The sequence below is a fragment of the Pygocentrus nattereri genome, chromosome 1 (assembly GCF_015220715.1).
Source record: "Pygocentrus nattereri isolate fPygNat1 chromosome 1, fPygNat1.pri, whole genome shotgun sequence".
Taxonomy (NCBI): domain Eukaryota; kingdom Metazoa; phylum Chordata; class Actinopteri; order Characiformes; family Serrasalmidae; genus Pygocentrus; species Pygocentrus nattereri.
The window spans coordinates 41,111,079-41,128,378 of NC_051211.1; the positions used below are offsets into that span (position 1 = coordinate 41,111,079).

Genomic DNA, 17,300 nt, shown 5'->3' on the forward strand with positions numbered 1-17,300 from the left:
CTGAGAAAGATCGCAGTCAGCAACCGGTTCAAGTCCACTTCCGAGCTCAGTAGTAGTGTGTGACGGCATCGGTTATTTCTTTGTGACGCAGTGAGCCCACGTCATATGGAGTTACGCTTTCGAACATTCGAGCGATGGATTTTTGTTTTACACCTGGAGCTGCATCGTGACAAGAGGTAGATCTAACCGTGCTTTCAGACTTTTTTGCTGAACACTCCTCATACAGTTGTTTGTGGTTGTGTTTTAAGTGGTGGTGAAGGTTTGTCGTGTTCCCCGTGACTGTAGCCACAACGGCTCGACATTCTTTGCACAAAACCTTGGATTGAGCACGGTCATCTCGACTAAAACCAAAGTATTCCCAGACTACAGGTGCTGGTCAACGAATTAGAATAATTTGAAATAGTGCAATCATGAAATTCTTTGAATGCATTTTTTGTGCAGAAAGCAAATCAGGTGTTCACCGCACCTGTCCTACTCGTTAGACTAATCACAGAACTCGTTACCTGTAGAAAATTTGCTCAGCTGAGCTTTCCAAAAGGCCCATTTAGGCCATTTAACTGTGACACTGTTGTTTTATTGAATTAGAATAATGGAGAAACCGTTTCATTGAATTAGAATAATTTTTATTATAATTACAATCATCACTTTCTCAGTATTTTGTGGCTGCCCCCTTGGCTTGTATGACTGCCTGAAGTATCCGCGGCATCGATTTGACCAGCTTGTCGCAAGTTTCCGCACTCACAGCTTCCCAGGCAGTGGCGATGTTCTGCTTCAGTTGGTCCAGCGTAGTAGGCTTTCTGTCGCGAATTTTCCGCTTGACGATGGCCCAAAGGTTTTCAATGACATTGAGGTCAGGCGAGTTGGCCGGCCATGCCAAAACTTCAAGCTGTTTTTTAGTGAACCAATCTTTGGTCGACTTTGCCGCATGAGCCGGTGCAAGATCCTGTTGAAATATGAAGTCTTCTTCGCCGAACTGTTCCTCAACAGTCGGAATCAGGAACGTTTCCAGAATATCTTGATATACGGCAGCATTGACAGTCTTCTTGAGGAAGCAGAGTTTCCCTACACCTCGAGCGGACATGCATCCCCAGACCATAACGCTCTGGGGAAACTTGACAGATCTTTTCACGCACTCGTGGTTGTAGGTTTCGCCACCACGACGCCAGACACGAGGACCTTGGTCACCGAAGGAGATGCAGAAGCGTGATTCGTCACTGAAGACCACTTTCTGCCAGTCTTCAGCAGTCCACTTGCTGTGTTCTTTGGCCCACTTCAGCCGTTTCTCCATTTGTTTCTTGTTCAGCATCGGTTTTACTGCTGGAACGCGAGATTTGAAGCCGAGTTCGCGCAGACGACGGTAAGTGGTTGATCTGGAGACGTCAGCACCGGTCTGCTTGTTCCACAAGTCGGTGAGCTCGGAAGTGGACTTGAACCGGTTGCTGACTGCGATCTTTCTCAGCTGCTTGTTGTCGCGAGCAGAAGTTTTTCGGACGCCGGAACAGTTGGTGCGCTTGCTGCAGTTTTTCTTGAGAGCTTTGCAGACGGAAGACTGGCTGATGCCGAGCTGCTCAGCAATTTTAGTTTGGGTCAAGCCTTGTTGGCGAAGGGCTTGAATTTGAGCCACTATTCCGGTTGAGAGGTCGCGCTGCTTACCCATGATTGATTTTACAACTTAGAAATTCTACTCAACCCTGACTTTATACTGCACAGTGAACACTCTTCACAGAAAACAAAAATTCGAGCATTTATTCTAATTCAATGAAACGGTTTCTCCATTATTCTAATTCAATAAAACAACAGTGTCACAGTTAAATGGCCTAAATGGGCCTTTTGGAAAGCTCAGCTGAGCAAATTTTCTACAGGTAACGAGTTCTGTGATTAGTCTAACGAGTAGGACAGGTGCGGTGAACACCTGATTTGCTTTCTGCACAAAAAATGCATTCAAAGAATTTCATGATTGCACTATTTCAAATTATTCTAATTCGTTGACCAGCACCTGTACCTCTTGTCACGATGCAGCTCCAGGTGTAAAACAAAAATCCATCGCTCGAATGTTCGAAAGCGTAACTCCATATGACGTGGGCTCACAGCGTCACAAAGAAATAACCGATGCCGTCACACACTACTTGGCTAAAGATATGCTGCCATTTAAAACGGTTAGCAAAGAAGGCTTTGTGCACTTACTAAACAAGGTGGATAAACGGTACAAGATTCCGTCACGAAGGCATTTCTCCCATGTTGCCGTGCCAGAGATGTGTGCTCAGTGCGTTAGAAGTGTACAGGCCGAACTGAAGCTAATTGGATTCTTTGCGTGTACAACGGATCTGTGGTCCAGCAGAACAACGGAGCCCCACGTGAGCTTGACAGTTCACTTCATTAACCAGGAGTTTGAACTAAAAAGTCGAATGTGTGGCTAAATGTAAAATAAAAAGACTAGGTAAAAGTCAGGAGAATTAGTAGAAAAAATGAAAACGGATCGCTGAGCTTATCTGCAGTCTGTTGGCATGTTTTTTTAAATATTTTCTGACTTTAGAGTTCTACACTGTAAACAATAGTTTGTCCGTTCAACCTAAAAAATTTCTCAATGTGGTAACAAGATTGAACTGTGTTTAATCAACTTTAAATAAATACTTTTAATGTCTTTTTTTTAGGTTTTACAGACAAACAGCATTTTACAGAGTATACCTAACTTTTAGAAAAAACTGCAAGGTTTTGTGCTTTTATGTTGGCTATGTTGCTTCTGTGATGCTGAGCTCTAGCTATAATAAGTTTGTGCTATTACCAGAAAAGAGAGCTTTTGTTTGTATTTTATTTCATTTATTTTTTAACCTTATTTTTCTATTGTTTACTTATGTATTTATTCATTTGTTTTTTTATTATTATTTATTATTACTAAATGTTGAGAGAACACAGCCTTGCACCGCACAAAATGTTTGCACTATTATTACATGTACACGTGTTATCTAATTTTAGATTTCATCTATTGTTGAATAAACCTGCAAAATATTTGGAATTATTCTGGATTGATTACACAGTAAAAAACAAAACAAATTAACGTGCTGCTGTTCAGAGAGACACTACATTTCTGTATTTTAATCTTAATTTATCGTGTTTCACATCGATATCGGGATATCCAACAATGTTATCGCACATCGCAATTCTAGCCCATATCGTGCACCCCTAATATATATATATATATATATATATATATATATATATATATATATATATATATATATATATATATATATATATATATATATATATATATACACACACACATACACACACAAAATGACTAGTAAACCCAAACTCTTATGAGTTTTTGTATATATAATGTTGACAATGGTAAAATGGAGGTACATCTACAAAAATATTTTCTTTAGGTGCTAAAGAGTGTACCCTGTATCTCTCTACCATGAATGGATTAAAAATTTAGTTTTAGGATAAAAGTTTCTCACAAAACTATGGTAAAACAATGTCAGACATATGGCATATTCATAATCATTTCATGTAATAACTGTGAATTTAATACTGGAGTATTTTATAACAAACAACGCTCAGCCAATCAGATTACTGCAGCAACTTTATCAAAGAGTAGGTTACTTCTTCTTCAAAGGCTTTTCTTACAATCTGCAACTCTGATTTTTCATTTTCTCTGACAGAGCATCTACCTTGCTACCCAGACAGGTGTTGAGCGATGATCATCAATATGTTTTACTGCCCTGGCATATTCATTCTGACTGGCTTTTACTGACAACACATGTAAAAATACTGCAGCGGTAAGGAGAAATTAGCACAGTGATCAAAACCCTGGTGACTTTATAAACGTTACCACGTAATACCACATTTTGCATGCTGTAGCACAGTTATGGCTGGTTTTCTTTATGGCTTGTTATCTACCCAATGTGTATATCTCCTTGGCATGCTCCACTCACAAACAACATAAAACATTCAGTATATGCCTGTGTATCTTACCATGCATCAAGATGAATGGCATTACTCTCATAGCAGCATCTTGTTAATATAACAAGATGTTATTCCAAATGATTTTGGACTACTTCTATTGATCCATTCATCCTGCAATGCTCACACAACATTAAGAGCTGGTGTTTTCAAATAAAAATCAAATATAAAGTTTCTACACTTTCATAGGACTGCGATGAAAAAGAGTTTTCTGATTTCTGATAACTGTACACTGGTGATAACTCATTATAAAAACCAGCATGCAAGCTCAAAAAGGGATTTGGATATGATTCATGGTCTCGCAATGGGTTAATATTAGAAGACTGTTTCCCTTGAAATAGCAGCAGGAAGGAGATTTGAATGTTTTCTAGGGTAGAACCTTATTTAGAATTTCTACCTTCTGCTTAATTAATAAATCACTACAATTACAACAATCAATATAAGATATGCAGATTATAATGACATCCAGTCTGGTCTGTTAAACGTCTGCCTGATTTCCCAGTGACTACATTAACAGAAACGCCTGATCTGAGGGAATTCAGTCTATAGTGTATTGACACCAGACTTCTCCATGTGGCTGAGGTGGAATCCATACTCCTTGATGTGTCTCTTGCTTCGCTCAAGAGGAAATGAAAGAAGCATTTCAGCTGAAGTCTTTCTTCAGTACGCTCTGATTTCGACACTCTGACATGCAAACAAACCAAAAAGCGCTGTGAAATCATTCTCATGCTGATCTCATACTTAAATTTAAACTTTCCCTGTAATCATACTGGCAACAGGATAAAAACAAGCATCCCACAGCGAGTACACAAGCATGCAACATATGCGGCAACTGTACAGAACCACAGAATACTCTGCAAAAAGCAAAGGTTTTATTTGGATTAAAAACATGACCAGCATTACCTACTGTCCTGTAACCTTGGCTTAAGAGGCAAGTATTGACCAGCCAGTGGTTTCCAAGTAGGAATGCACCGATCAAATTTTCTGCCTTAATCCAGATCTAAGAGCTTTTAAACAGAGTATCTGCCCATATTGTGCTGATCTGACATTTAACCGTGCAAAATTGTTTACAGTGCTGTTACAGTTGTGTGGTATTCTTTTCACATTTAACAGTATTTTACCATCATCAATATTACATATAAAAATGCAAGACACATGTAGGGTCACTGGTCATTTTGGTCAGTAAATGGCTACATTTGTGCTGTGGTCATCATGACACCTGGTTCCTGATTTTCTACAGTGCACTGTACCACATCTTACCGCTCTGAATGACTTTGTTCACATCTCAAAGACTTCAAAAATCTGTGGAACTGTTTATTAGGTCCATGAAATTATTATGTTTTTACTTACTTTCAGTTAGTGATGCTTATACTGAGTCATTAAAATCGTTTGTGCAGAATTAATCAAATGCTGTGATTTGATTCAAAATTTTTACTCTCATCGCACATCACAAAGGCTAAAGGAGCAAAAATATTTAAATACTGAAAACAAAATATGACTGAAAACAAAATACGGTTGAAAATACATTCAATTTCCCTCTTTGTGTTACATTCTTATGCCTGTTCCTATAACAGATCCCTTCATAGGTTTGTTGTGCTGATAACCAGAGATGCAAAAATAACGTATATTAAAGATTTATGTTAAAGATTTGTTTTAAGAAGAGAAAGTTGGGGCCATTTGAGGCCAAATGAAGGTTGTAAGCTAATGCTGAACAATCGACTATACCATCACCACTTTCAGCAACTGGACATTAAGAGTGAATCAACTGAATATGAACAAATTAAATGATGTGTAATACATAAATACTTAATGCATACTTCCACTTAATTTTACTTAATTGATTTGGGATTTCGCAACACAAAGCGTTTGTGTAGGTCCAAAATTTGGGAGTGTAGCATTAATGGGCCCACATCCATTTTTTTCTTGTATTTTACTGTTCTTCCTGGGGAGTTTATGCACCAAAAAGAGTAATAATTAATATTTTAAATGATAATTTATTATATCCCTTCAGATTATAAAATATGTTTCTGTTACTAGTATATGTAAATACATGTTTTGTTACTGATATATGTATCTCTTCTTACTGGCTGCCACGTATTTTTTTATTCACAAAGCACTCTGGGCTGAAACACTCTTCATAATTTCCACATGAATGAGCGGTTGTATACTGTTATATGCCGAATAGATAGATATATGTAAATGACTGGTTTTCATAACATAATTCAAAATATATGGACTGTATGGACTGAGGAGTGAACATTAATCATGTTTACATACTAAATCAAACTGTTTAATTAAAAACAAAAGTGAGGGTAATTCAATGAATCCATGATATGGGCCCTTTAGCAAAGGAACAGCCTATAAAGTTCATCTAAATCATTCCTTGATCGGCTCCGATACCAATTGTTCCAGCTGGATCAGGACAAACCTGCTCACCAGTGTCAAAAATGCTGATTTATCAGTGGCTCACCTGAGGGGTTTGCTCTCTCTGCTGTCATAGATGTAGAAGAAGACCTCCAGCTCCTCGCCCAGGTTGGAACTCATCAGGCTCTTCATGTGGACAAACAGGTGATGTGTACTGGCTGGGACCGGCGTCTCCTTTTTGCGGTGCCGATGTTCCATCTGGTGCACAAGTACATGCACAGACACAGATAGACAGACACAATATAAGCATTAACCCACCAGCAAGCCAATTTTCATGAGTGATTTTGCTTCTAACAAAGCCAAATAACACTGGCCAGCCCATGATTACTCTCTCAGCCACATGGCCCTGATGGCATCCCTGGGAGTTTTGCCTGGAGAGCGTAACAATGTATGCAAACACATTCAGCTCCATCTCTCTCTCTCTGATACTTGGAAATATAGGGGTCAAAAAGACCCTGCATGTTTTTGTCAGAACTGTACTGAATATTCCATTTAAATCCAGCGACACCACATTCACAGCATGACCTCTTTATAGTCGGCTAAATCTAATTTGTTTCACTTAACATGCCTCTTGGTTATTTCGACACAGGAGGTCTGAATGTCAAATGTGTGCACACCCACACAAGTACACACTGTCAAATATGTCTGTTTACATGATCAACTGTACAAGGGATGTAAGGATCAGGCCTGAGCTGACTGACGATAACACAGATTACAGCACCGGGTTCGGTGTGTAATGGTCTGAAATGTGAAAAAACATTGGCGATCCACAACATAAGTGACAAGCCGTACATGACATAAATAAATCAGATTTGCCTCATATTCTTTGTTTCCTTCAAAGTGTTTTCTTTTAACGTGTAGTCCATGTAGATATGATGACTGCATATGGCCTGGACAGTGACCTCATCATCAATGTCTCAAAGACAAAAGAACTTATCTTGGAATTCAAGAGGAGCCAAAGTCCTCTCTACATAATCCACATCAAATCCATAAAAACAGAACAGGTCAAAAGGGTATCTCCACAGATTTTCAACAACCTGAGCTGTTATACAGCATATACAAGCAATACTGGGAAGAAAGCACAACATTTATACTTTCTAATGTGCTTTAAAAAGAATGGACTCCATAAAAGAACCCATGTTATCCTCTGTGATCCCTCATCATAATCTGGTCACCTGGCAAAACACAATCTCAGATGTCACAGGCCCGAAAGCGTCATAACCCAAAAGAATAGACTGACTATTAATTAAGAGACTTACTATAATTAATTTTATTCACACCAGCATAAGCTGCTTAATTATGTACATAGTTTTACCTCACATAATTTGTAATTATGTCTAAGCAAAATCCTTGCAGGAAATTTGTTCAGACGGCAACCAACACCACAGGGCAGTTCTTTCCAGTCATACAACACCAGACACCTATCTGTTTGGATGGGGAGAGAGCTAAAACTCAAACCTGAAGGCAAAATGACCGCTTCAAAAATGTATTTGAAATCACTATTAAGATTTGACTAAAACGTCATAAATAGTTGGCCTCTTGAGTAATATCACCACTGACCTCATTCAAATTTTTAACTAAATCTTATTACATTTATTACATTTCCACATTACAGAAAGACAAGGCTCTCTTCTGCACTACTGTAATGTACGTCCTGCTGTACTGTTTATAGTCGTACATATGTTTATTTGTTTGATAACCATGTAAGAATTCCAGTACATCTGTGGCGTTAAAGCACCTTGACATCAGTCAAAATATGTTGTCTGGCTTCAGAACATTCATTTTTATTGTGGTTATGCTTATAAAACAGACAATGCTGTGCTGCAGCTTTCTAAACACAGAATGATTTCACCCAAATAAATGAACAAAGGCACAAATTCACTTGTGGTTACATCAAAGTTTATTACAAAAAGTGTATTATTGTTAATAACAGCCTATAATGATACTAAGTTTCAATAACAGTAAAGTAAAACTATAATAACAGTAGCCTAAAGTGTGACTTAATATAGTAAGTTTTAGCTGTTTTATTATTTTAACAAGAACTATTTATTTATTTATTTTTGCCCAATGTACGCAACTATGAAAGTGCACACCTGAAGTGGCCAAGTTCTGATAAGCTATATTGCTTCCAAGTGAAACTTAGTAGCTCCCAACACAACTGGAGCTCAAATAAACAAACATTACTCACCACTGCCCTCTAAAGGTGTTACAGCATCAGTGAGAAGTTAGAATTTTTTATGTTTTTGTAAGATCTGTGATATTTCTCAATTAATGTTTTTCTCTACTTTCATTTATTTGTATTTACGTCAACCTACAACTAAAAACTCCACCAATTCATATTCTGTTTGTACATAAACATATGACTGTGAATGCTAACAACTGTGGGAAATAATTGCAGTCAGCTTAAATCATTGTAAATTCTTAAATAAATGCATTCAGGTGATGAAGTAATGATTCTGAAAGGCCCATTAGCAGCTCTATTTGATTCACTTGCAGGCAGAATAGAGTGTCAGCGTAGCGTCAGCTCACTTAAGTAAGGAAATGAAAGTCAGTGTACTGAATTGTTTACTACGTAATACTAAAAGAGCAATGAACTTTCGCTCCATCGTGCAACAATGATCTGCTCATCTACAGCTGTTCAAACAGAGGAATGGCAGCATTGTGTTAGTAGATGTGTTAGTTTTCTGCTGCAGAGTCAATTACAGTAATAGGATATGGACTCATTCCACCACCAGTGTCTTGAATACACACATGCAATGATGCCAGCGCACAGAAGAGTGATGCAGTTTATAGAGAGACTGATGGAGCTGCACATTCACCACAGCCTCATCATGTGTGCAGCCAAAGAAGCAGTCATGGTGAGCTCTGGATCCTTCAGCCAAGAACACAGCCCCCTACTTCTCCAGATGGCCTGAGAGAAAGATGCCAACATGCAGCTCCACATACATTCTCAGCCGCCAAACAGAGGAGAGAGAAAAAGGCGGGGAGAGAGAAAAAGAGAAAGAGACAGAAAATGGTAATGAGAGAGAGAGGGGGTGGCCCTAAAAAGATAAAGGATGGAGAGAATGAGAGAGAAGTGAGACAGAGGAAGAAGGAGAAAATGAAGGGTAAGAAGAAGAAAGAGAGAAAGGGGAAAAGGTTAAATGAAAGAACAGAGAGAGAGAGAGAGAGAGAGAGAGATAGTGAGAGAGAGGGATGACAACACTTAGTGACAGATAAGAGGACAATGCAAGAGAAAGAAAAAGAAACAGACAGAGAGACAAAGAGAGAGAGAGAGAGAGGCAGGTTAGAGGAAGAGAGCAAAAGAGAGAGGAGGACAGAGCAAGAGAGACAAAAAAGACAGAAACAGGGACAAAGAGACAGAGAGAGAGGCTAAAGTAAGAAAACGAGAGTGAGAAAAGAACAAAAACAGGGACAGAGAGACAAAGAGAGAGAGAGAGAAAGAGGTAGGGAGAGAGGAACTGGGAGAGTGAAAAGGCTAAAAGAGCAAGAAAAAAGAAAAGAAGGGCTAAAGGCTAAACTGATGATAAAGGGCAGGAAGAGAGGGAGCAAAACAGAGGAAAGGAGAAACTGAAAAGAGCTGAATAAAGGAATGAAATGACAAAGAAGATAAAGAGGAGAGAAGCTGCACACGCTCTCGTAACGAGGCCTCGTCTGAAATGAACAGGCTTCATGGGATAAAGTGCTGGAATTTCACTGGAGATTTTACAGCTGCAGGCAGGCAGACCTTAAACCTCTTAGTCTCTCTCTTCATAATCACTGCACAAAGAGCGCTTCTGTCCCGACCTAACGCTGATAATCACAATGATCATAATCAGTGCCCAGAGACTGTGAGAACCTGCTTCCTTCAGTGCTAAAAACACCTCCAAAAAGACAGAAAGAGTTTAAAAGACTCAAGTTCAAGAAGAGGAAGTGAAACTGTGCTGACATTCTTATATGATGTGAAACTTCTTACCAACTTCTTTCCCATGTTGTACCTTCCTTCCTCTCCCTCCCTCACACACACGCACACAGCGAATCCTCAGCGGCTAATTAAAGCGTGTGTGGGCAGAGTGTGTGACCTGCTTTAGACCTGCACCATTCATCACGCTGTACTGAGTGTGTGTCACTGTTAATGAGCCTAGTTTAAAAACAGCTGTCTGAGTTACACTGTAGGAGAGAGCACTCAAACACATACACTGCACAGTGTCCTTTATTCAATCACAAGCCTCAACTCTGATGAAGTCTATCTGTAATCGCTTCATCTATCAGTTTCACCCTAGAAGGTCTACTGGCGTTGGTTACTGTGGCGTACAGTTTCTTCTATTTTTGCTCATTTGTCACATGTAAATGTTTCAGATCATCCAACTAATTTTAATATAAGCTAAAGATAACGCAAGTGTGATAGTTCCATTACTGAAGATAAATATTTATTTAAAACCTATATCACCTGTGTGTGTGAAAAAACCACTGTGATAAGCTGCGATGAGTCTTCTACATCGCTGTGAGAAATTCTGGTCCTCTCTTCTTTGCAGAATTCAGCTACACTTGAGGGTTTTTGAGCATGAACTGCCCATTTTAGGTCTTGCCACAGCATCTCAATGGGATTCATTTAAGGACTTTGACTGGGCCCTTCCAAAACCTTAATCTTGTTTCTTTTGAGCCGTTTAGAGGTTTGGATCATTGTCCTGCTGCATAACCCAACAGTGCTTGAGCGTTAGGTCACAAACTGACAGGCAGACATGCTCTTGCAGGATTTTCTGATAGAGAGCAGAACTCATGGCTCCATCAATTATGGCAAGCTGTCCAGGTCCTGCAGAAGCAAAGCAGCCTGAGGCCATCACACTACAACCACCATATTTGACTACTGGTGTGATGTTCTTATGGTGGATAGCCCGCTCACCGTGGTTCACTGGAGTCACAGAGCCTTTTGGCTTTGTAACTTTCAACCATGTATTTGAATCTCTAAAAGGTTGCATCATGTGTTGCTTTTTCAAACCTTCTAGCCTGCTTCATATTGCCAAACAGGTTCTATTTAAGTGATGTCTAGATTCAACAGGTCTGGCAGTACCTGGTTCGTTCAGGAGCTAGGAGTGCAATTACTTTTTCACACAGGGCCAGGTACGGCTGAACAGAATTTTTCAATAATTCCCTTTAATAAATTAAATCATTATATAAAAACAGCAATTTGTGTTTACTTAGGTTATCCTTGTCTAATATGATCTTGATGAGCTTGATGACCAGAAATATGAGTGACAAATATGCAAAAAAATAGAAGGAATTGGGAAGAGGCAAATACCTTTCACAGCACTGTAGGTCTCGTAGCACCTGAAAGTGGGCCAGGAACATTTGCAGCATATTCCATTCTATTGCTCATATGTATTTGCATCTGTGTCGCCATGACACTAACAGACCATAACCGCAACAAATGCAATCCTTCAAAGTCTCTAGTAGCAATAAAAAACTTCACTGGAGTTGAACTCCTGACAGAGTGTGCTCTGATGTACACGTGTGCCAGCGAGCAGTATACAGTGTGGAGTGGAGCTTCAATCAAAATGGAGAACAAACTCATCTTTCATGAAAAAGAGTCATAACCGTGAGTAGACATACACCCAACCAACTGAAATACTGCAGAATTACTTGCAATAAAACCTCTTTCACTAACCTGCATTTAAGTTTAAGAATGTTTTTGCCTTCTCCTGTAAAGTTACTGTTTTGAAAATGTGTTTTTTTTCCTTTGGCAGCAATGACATATTTGACACACTAACATGTCTGCACACCATCCACCGAGGAGAAAAACATCTTGTAAAGATGATGTTGACACCTCATCAGCATCAAATGTTGTGCCAGTTAGCTATAATATCAACAAAATCTACCGATTTCCCTTGGCTATTTTAAAATAATAAAATATGTTTACAGCTTTTAGCTTCCTAACACCAATGCGATCTAAAAAGTAAGCCTAAAGCCTTATGCTGTCTGATACAGGTTCTTAAAAATCTAAATTGGTCACCATATGCATCCATACATCCAAACACCCAATGTGAGCTATGAATTAATGGACCACTAGCAGTCTAAACTTGTCGTTGTCATTCTGCTTCTATTACATCATTATTTATACAGGGCAAAAGTCTTGGACCTCTGAGAAAATAATATGTAAAGTCTTTCTTCTGGGCTGTCATGATACACTGTACTCCTTTTTGCTGCTGTTTTGCTTCCTTGTCAGCATCATTCCATGATCCAGTCAATACATGATCCATATGTTCTACTCATCCCCTTATACCAGTTCATGCCTAATGCCACATGTTCAAGCTGCACTAATTATTTCTACGTCATCTGACGGGAAGAACTCAAAAGGCCTCTGTGGATCCTGGATTATTGCTCACGTGGTTCAGCTCACTTGTGTTGATTTGGTTTGCTCCTTTCCCAAATGATCTCTTAACTGTTTGGCCTTCTGCCTCTCCTTTGTTAAGACCCTGATTTAGCCTAACCCTTTAAAACCTGTTTGCCTGTGTATTTTGTGTATAGTCTCCTTTTGTGTGTAAATAGCCTCACAAAGTGTAGGGTTTGGCTGCCATCTTGTTTGGGTTGTATTTGTGTTATGTGTAGTAAGTTAGGTAAGCTGTTTGCCTTTTGTTTATTATTTTGTTTGGTTGAGGTTAGTTTTTTTTTGGTATCAGACAAAACAGGTTTTGTTTGTCCAACTGCTGTTTGCACTGTACATTTGTATTTGTATGTTGTACTTTGTAATTGCTGTTAAGAACATTTTGCCTTTTGAGTCTCATTTTTACACACTACACACAAATTCACACATTCATAAAGCATACGTTTCTCACCACTTCTGTTCTTTTTTGGCCTGGATCTAGACTGGGTCATAATAATCAGCATTTATTTGTTTAAAAAACACTCTCTCCTCAAGAAAGCTCAGTGTTTACGGTTACCACTCAATATGTAGTTTAATCAGTCCTTCATTAATTCATGAGATGGCTGGAGTCCACAAAAAAAACAGGAACAAAACCTTTATTTTATAACTGTCTTAAAAACAAGAATGTTTTTATGTTTATTTGTATTCATTCTAATGTTATATAGTGTTTTACTGGCAAACACAAGATAAATACTTTTTAACAATTTTCGGGGCCTAAGATTATTGAAATGACTATATGTCATTACTTAATTAACACAGTAAATACAGCTGATTGTCTTGTTTGCAAACAATGCAAATTTATATATATTAACCCTTCTGCACCCTCTTGTTCAGAAGCTTATGAAGAAAGAAATCTGAATATGTGAACATGAAACCATGTTTGCTGCTCACTTTTAACTGCATGAACTGTTAGCTAATGTAAATTTAATAATAGCCCATTTTTGCCAAGTTAGCATTACTATTGTTAGTTCTGACTGGCTCATAGACTTAAAATGCTATATGGCTTGGGTGAATAATGGATGTGATCTGCTGCTGTGCTGCGTTTTGGGAGGAGGAGAAGTTCTGTCTCAGAATTCTCCTCACTAGGTCTGCTACTCCTCCCACTCGACAGATGTTGAGAAGTTCAAGTCTGCATTTTTCATCATTTTGATGTCAAAAACTGAGAAATGTTGCAACAGTATAAAGGGTTTCTTTTCAACTAATTAAAATAATTAAAAAAATATCTCCCTACAAACAAGTATGGACTGGATTTATATGCATGTTTACAGCTGTAAGAGATTAATAATTAAACAAAATGTTTAGTTATTGATAAAAGAGACATTTCAGGCATGTACTGCATGGGGTGGCCTAAGAAAATCGATTTGTTTAATTGGATCTGGGGAGGTGGAGCAGGGAAAACAATGAAATTTAAAGAGGAGGGTTGCTTAAGGGCCAATGTTGAGAAACACTGACCTATTGGACTGTGTTGATGGCTGTGGTGGTAGTGAGTGATTGGGCCTGGCACCGAGGCCATGCTGTAACCGACTCAGTGTAAACAGCAAGATTACATTACAGCAGTGGTACTGGACATTTCAGGTTACATTTAGCGCAGAAGACGCGATCCTTCAATGTGCTCCCCGCAACTCAATTACACCATGCTGTCAGCGAAGATCCTGGCTCCCTTGGCTACCTCACTCACATCCATGACCAAGGTAATTGTCTTAGTTTTATGTTGCCACTTTGTTGCTGAATTACTGTCATTTTCCCGGCACCATAATGGAGACGCATTAGGCTTTCATCCACAGCCTCCTCTTGTTCGGCAGAAAAGGGATTAAGTGGTTAAATTACGCTTGAAGAAAGCAAAGCCGTCTCTGAAGCTGCAGCCCCCGAGGCGGCGGAGGACGTGGTTGCCACGGTAACGCAGCAGCGTCGCCCAGGGTGACGGGGAGACTGGAAGGGGAAACTTACCAATCTGTAGAGCTCGGTGACACTGATGTCATCGGGATCCACCATGCTAAACTCTCGCCGGGGGACCAGGTCCAGACCCAACTGTCTACAACAGCAAACACAAGCATAACACTATGTATTAGTGCTTCTGTGGATTAATACCAGTGTACATACAGCAAATAGGGCAAAGAGAAAGGGAGCGAAGGAGAGGGACACAGACATGAAGACAGGGAGAGGGAGGGAGAGGGAGACAGAAAAAGAGACAGAGGCAGAGTGATAGAGAAAGATGGAAAGAGAGGGATGGAGAGACCAAAAGAAAGGAAGAAAGAGAAGTGAGAGAGAAAAAGAGAAAAATAGAGACAGAGAGAGTCAGAAGATGGAGAGACAGAAATAGAAACAGAAGAGATAAAGAAAGAGGAAGAGACAGAGGGACGGAGAGAAAGACAGACATAGAGAAAGGGCTGAATAAGAGAGACAGAGAGAGCCACGCTGTGACAGATGCAGAGAGAGAGAGAGAGAGAGGAAGAGAGAGAGCGAGATAGACAGTGACTCACTCGTTGCCCCAGTCCAGGCGGGCAGTTATGTGCTGTTTGACATCCCTCATGCGGTCGTGAGTCAGGTGACCCACCAGAACCTGCCGTCGTAGATCCAGGATCTCATTCATCACGTGCCACAGCCTGTGGAACAGATCCCCCTCGTTCTTCTGCAGGACGCACGGAGAGTCAGGGATGAGTCCAGTATACAGAATGATAAAATGACAGATTGATGAGTCTAGTATCACTCTGTACAGGAAAGGGCAGCACATGCTTTACCGTATCTTTATGAAAACACCCTCACTGTCATTTCCTCTTGGGTCAGGTGGTTAAAGAGAATAGAATGCACTATAAATCTTGCCTGCATTGGTAGCAATTTCCAGACAGATAAGGCACTTCTCTCAGTGTTTGTGTGTGAGAGCTCAGAGTTCACTGCACAGTGTTGTACTCACCACATAGAGCTGCTTCCACATGGTTCCCCAGTCTCGCAAGGTGGACGTCATCTCTGTAATGACCGAGTCTTCCGTGGGCACCACTGTCTCAAATTGCCTGTTGGTCAAAAGTGTAGATAAATGTATTTATCTGGGTGATCAGTTTAATTGGCTTGGCAGAACACCGCATACTTCTCTTTATGTCTGAGAATGACAATTATTATTTTGGTAACTTTGCCTTTAGCACTGATATATGTAAATGAGCTCTGTTCTGAATGGCTGCCCATTACTGTGTCTCAAGCAAAAAGCACTCAAGTTCAATGTGAATGAGCTAGCATAAACTACTGAAGGCAGAAAAGGCAGATATATATAAATGGTTTATAATGTCACAAAAAACAGGTTTTGTAGCTTAAATTTCATATATATATTGACTTTATGGACTGGGAGATAAATAATACTCTTTCAAACATCAAATTCTATTTTTCCATAACATGGCCCCTTTAAGACGAACACCTATAAGTAGGTCATCACACTCAAACTATTAAAACACTATTACCCCACAAGAAGAATGGTTGGTTGGGATGAATGCCGTGGTTGGGATAGTGTAGTGGTTAACACCTCTGCCTTCTACACTGTAGACTGGGGTTCAATCCCCACCTGGGCAAACACCCTACACTATACCAATAAGAGTCCTTGGGCAAGACTCCTAACGCCGCCTTGGCCTGCCTGTGTAAAACGATCAAATTGTAAGGCGCTCTGGATAAGAGCGTCAGCCAAATGCCATAAATGAAGAATATTTCAGGACAGGATTGGATCAGATTCATTCTTTTTCTTCCCCCCTTCTAGAAATATTGGTTTCTCTTTACCACAAAATTGAAAGCAGGGAGGAAAAGCATATCTCTTGTAAACATAATGACACTTGGGGGTAACAATACTATAAAACATTGTACTTTTATATTGTTGGACACTAATAAAATGAAAATGCTCATTTCTCTTAGCACCCTTATGGGATTTTATAAGTATGTTAGCGCTAAGCTAACAGCGATTCACATGAACATTTTTGGCTGTTCTAGATTAAACATGGACATCTGGAGATGGTAAAAGACAGTTCACTGTTTATGTGAAGCTTGTAACTGACATATTAAAATATATTTTAGACTGTAGCAGTTTTACAGTGACTTCTTTAGAGCTCTCGCATGGAGCTACCACTGTTTCCTGTTTTAGTGTAACATGTTACTCGGGCCAGCTCTACTACTCAGGGCTTCCACTACTACAGAAGATTAAGTGACCCTTATTAGTCCCACAACAGGGAAATTTCACCTCAGCATTTAACCCATCCATGAAGTGAAACACCACATACACTCTAGTGAGCACACACACACTAGGGGGCAGTGAGCACACTTGCCCGGAGCGGTAGACAGCCCAATCCGCAGCGCCCGGGGAGCAGTTGGGGGTTAGGTGTCTTTGTTGTAAAATTTGAGGACATCATATCACAGTGTAAAAAGGATGACTTTAACACTAAAAATCTAACAGTAAGAGATCATTTTCCACTGACCCCTATTTACCAAATAGAAACAAGAAGCAAATTCAGCCCCTGAGAAGCAGCAGAGTGACACATTG

The 17,300-nt window shown here is 39.6% G+C and overlaps 1 protein-coding gene across 4 annotated transcripts in view; it reads right to left on the bottom strand.

The window, feature by feature from the left end:
• The window catches only part of dock4b (dedicator of cytokinesis 4b), a 164,196-nt gene that overhangs the window by 91,131 nt on the left and 55,765 nt on the right, over window positions 1-17,300 (bottom strand). For all 4 annotated transcript variants that reach the window (XM_017694007.2, XM_017694006.2, XM_017694009.2 and 1 more), the window contains exons 5-8: window positions 15,702-15,798; window positions 15,271-15,419; window positions 14,738-14,822; window positions 6,437-6,588 (exon numbers count right to left, since the gene is read on the bottom strand). In XM_017694007.2, coding sequence (XP_017549496.1) covers window positions 6,437-6,588; window positions 14,738-14,822; window positions 15,271-15,419; window positions 15,702-15,798 — 483 coding nt within the window. The remainder of the gene's footprint in view (window positions 1-6,436; window positions 6,589-14,737; window positions 14,823-15,270; window positions 15,420-15,701; window positions 15,799-17,300) is intronic.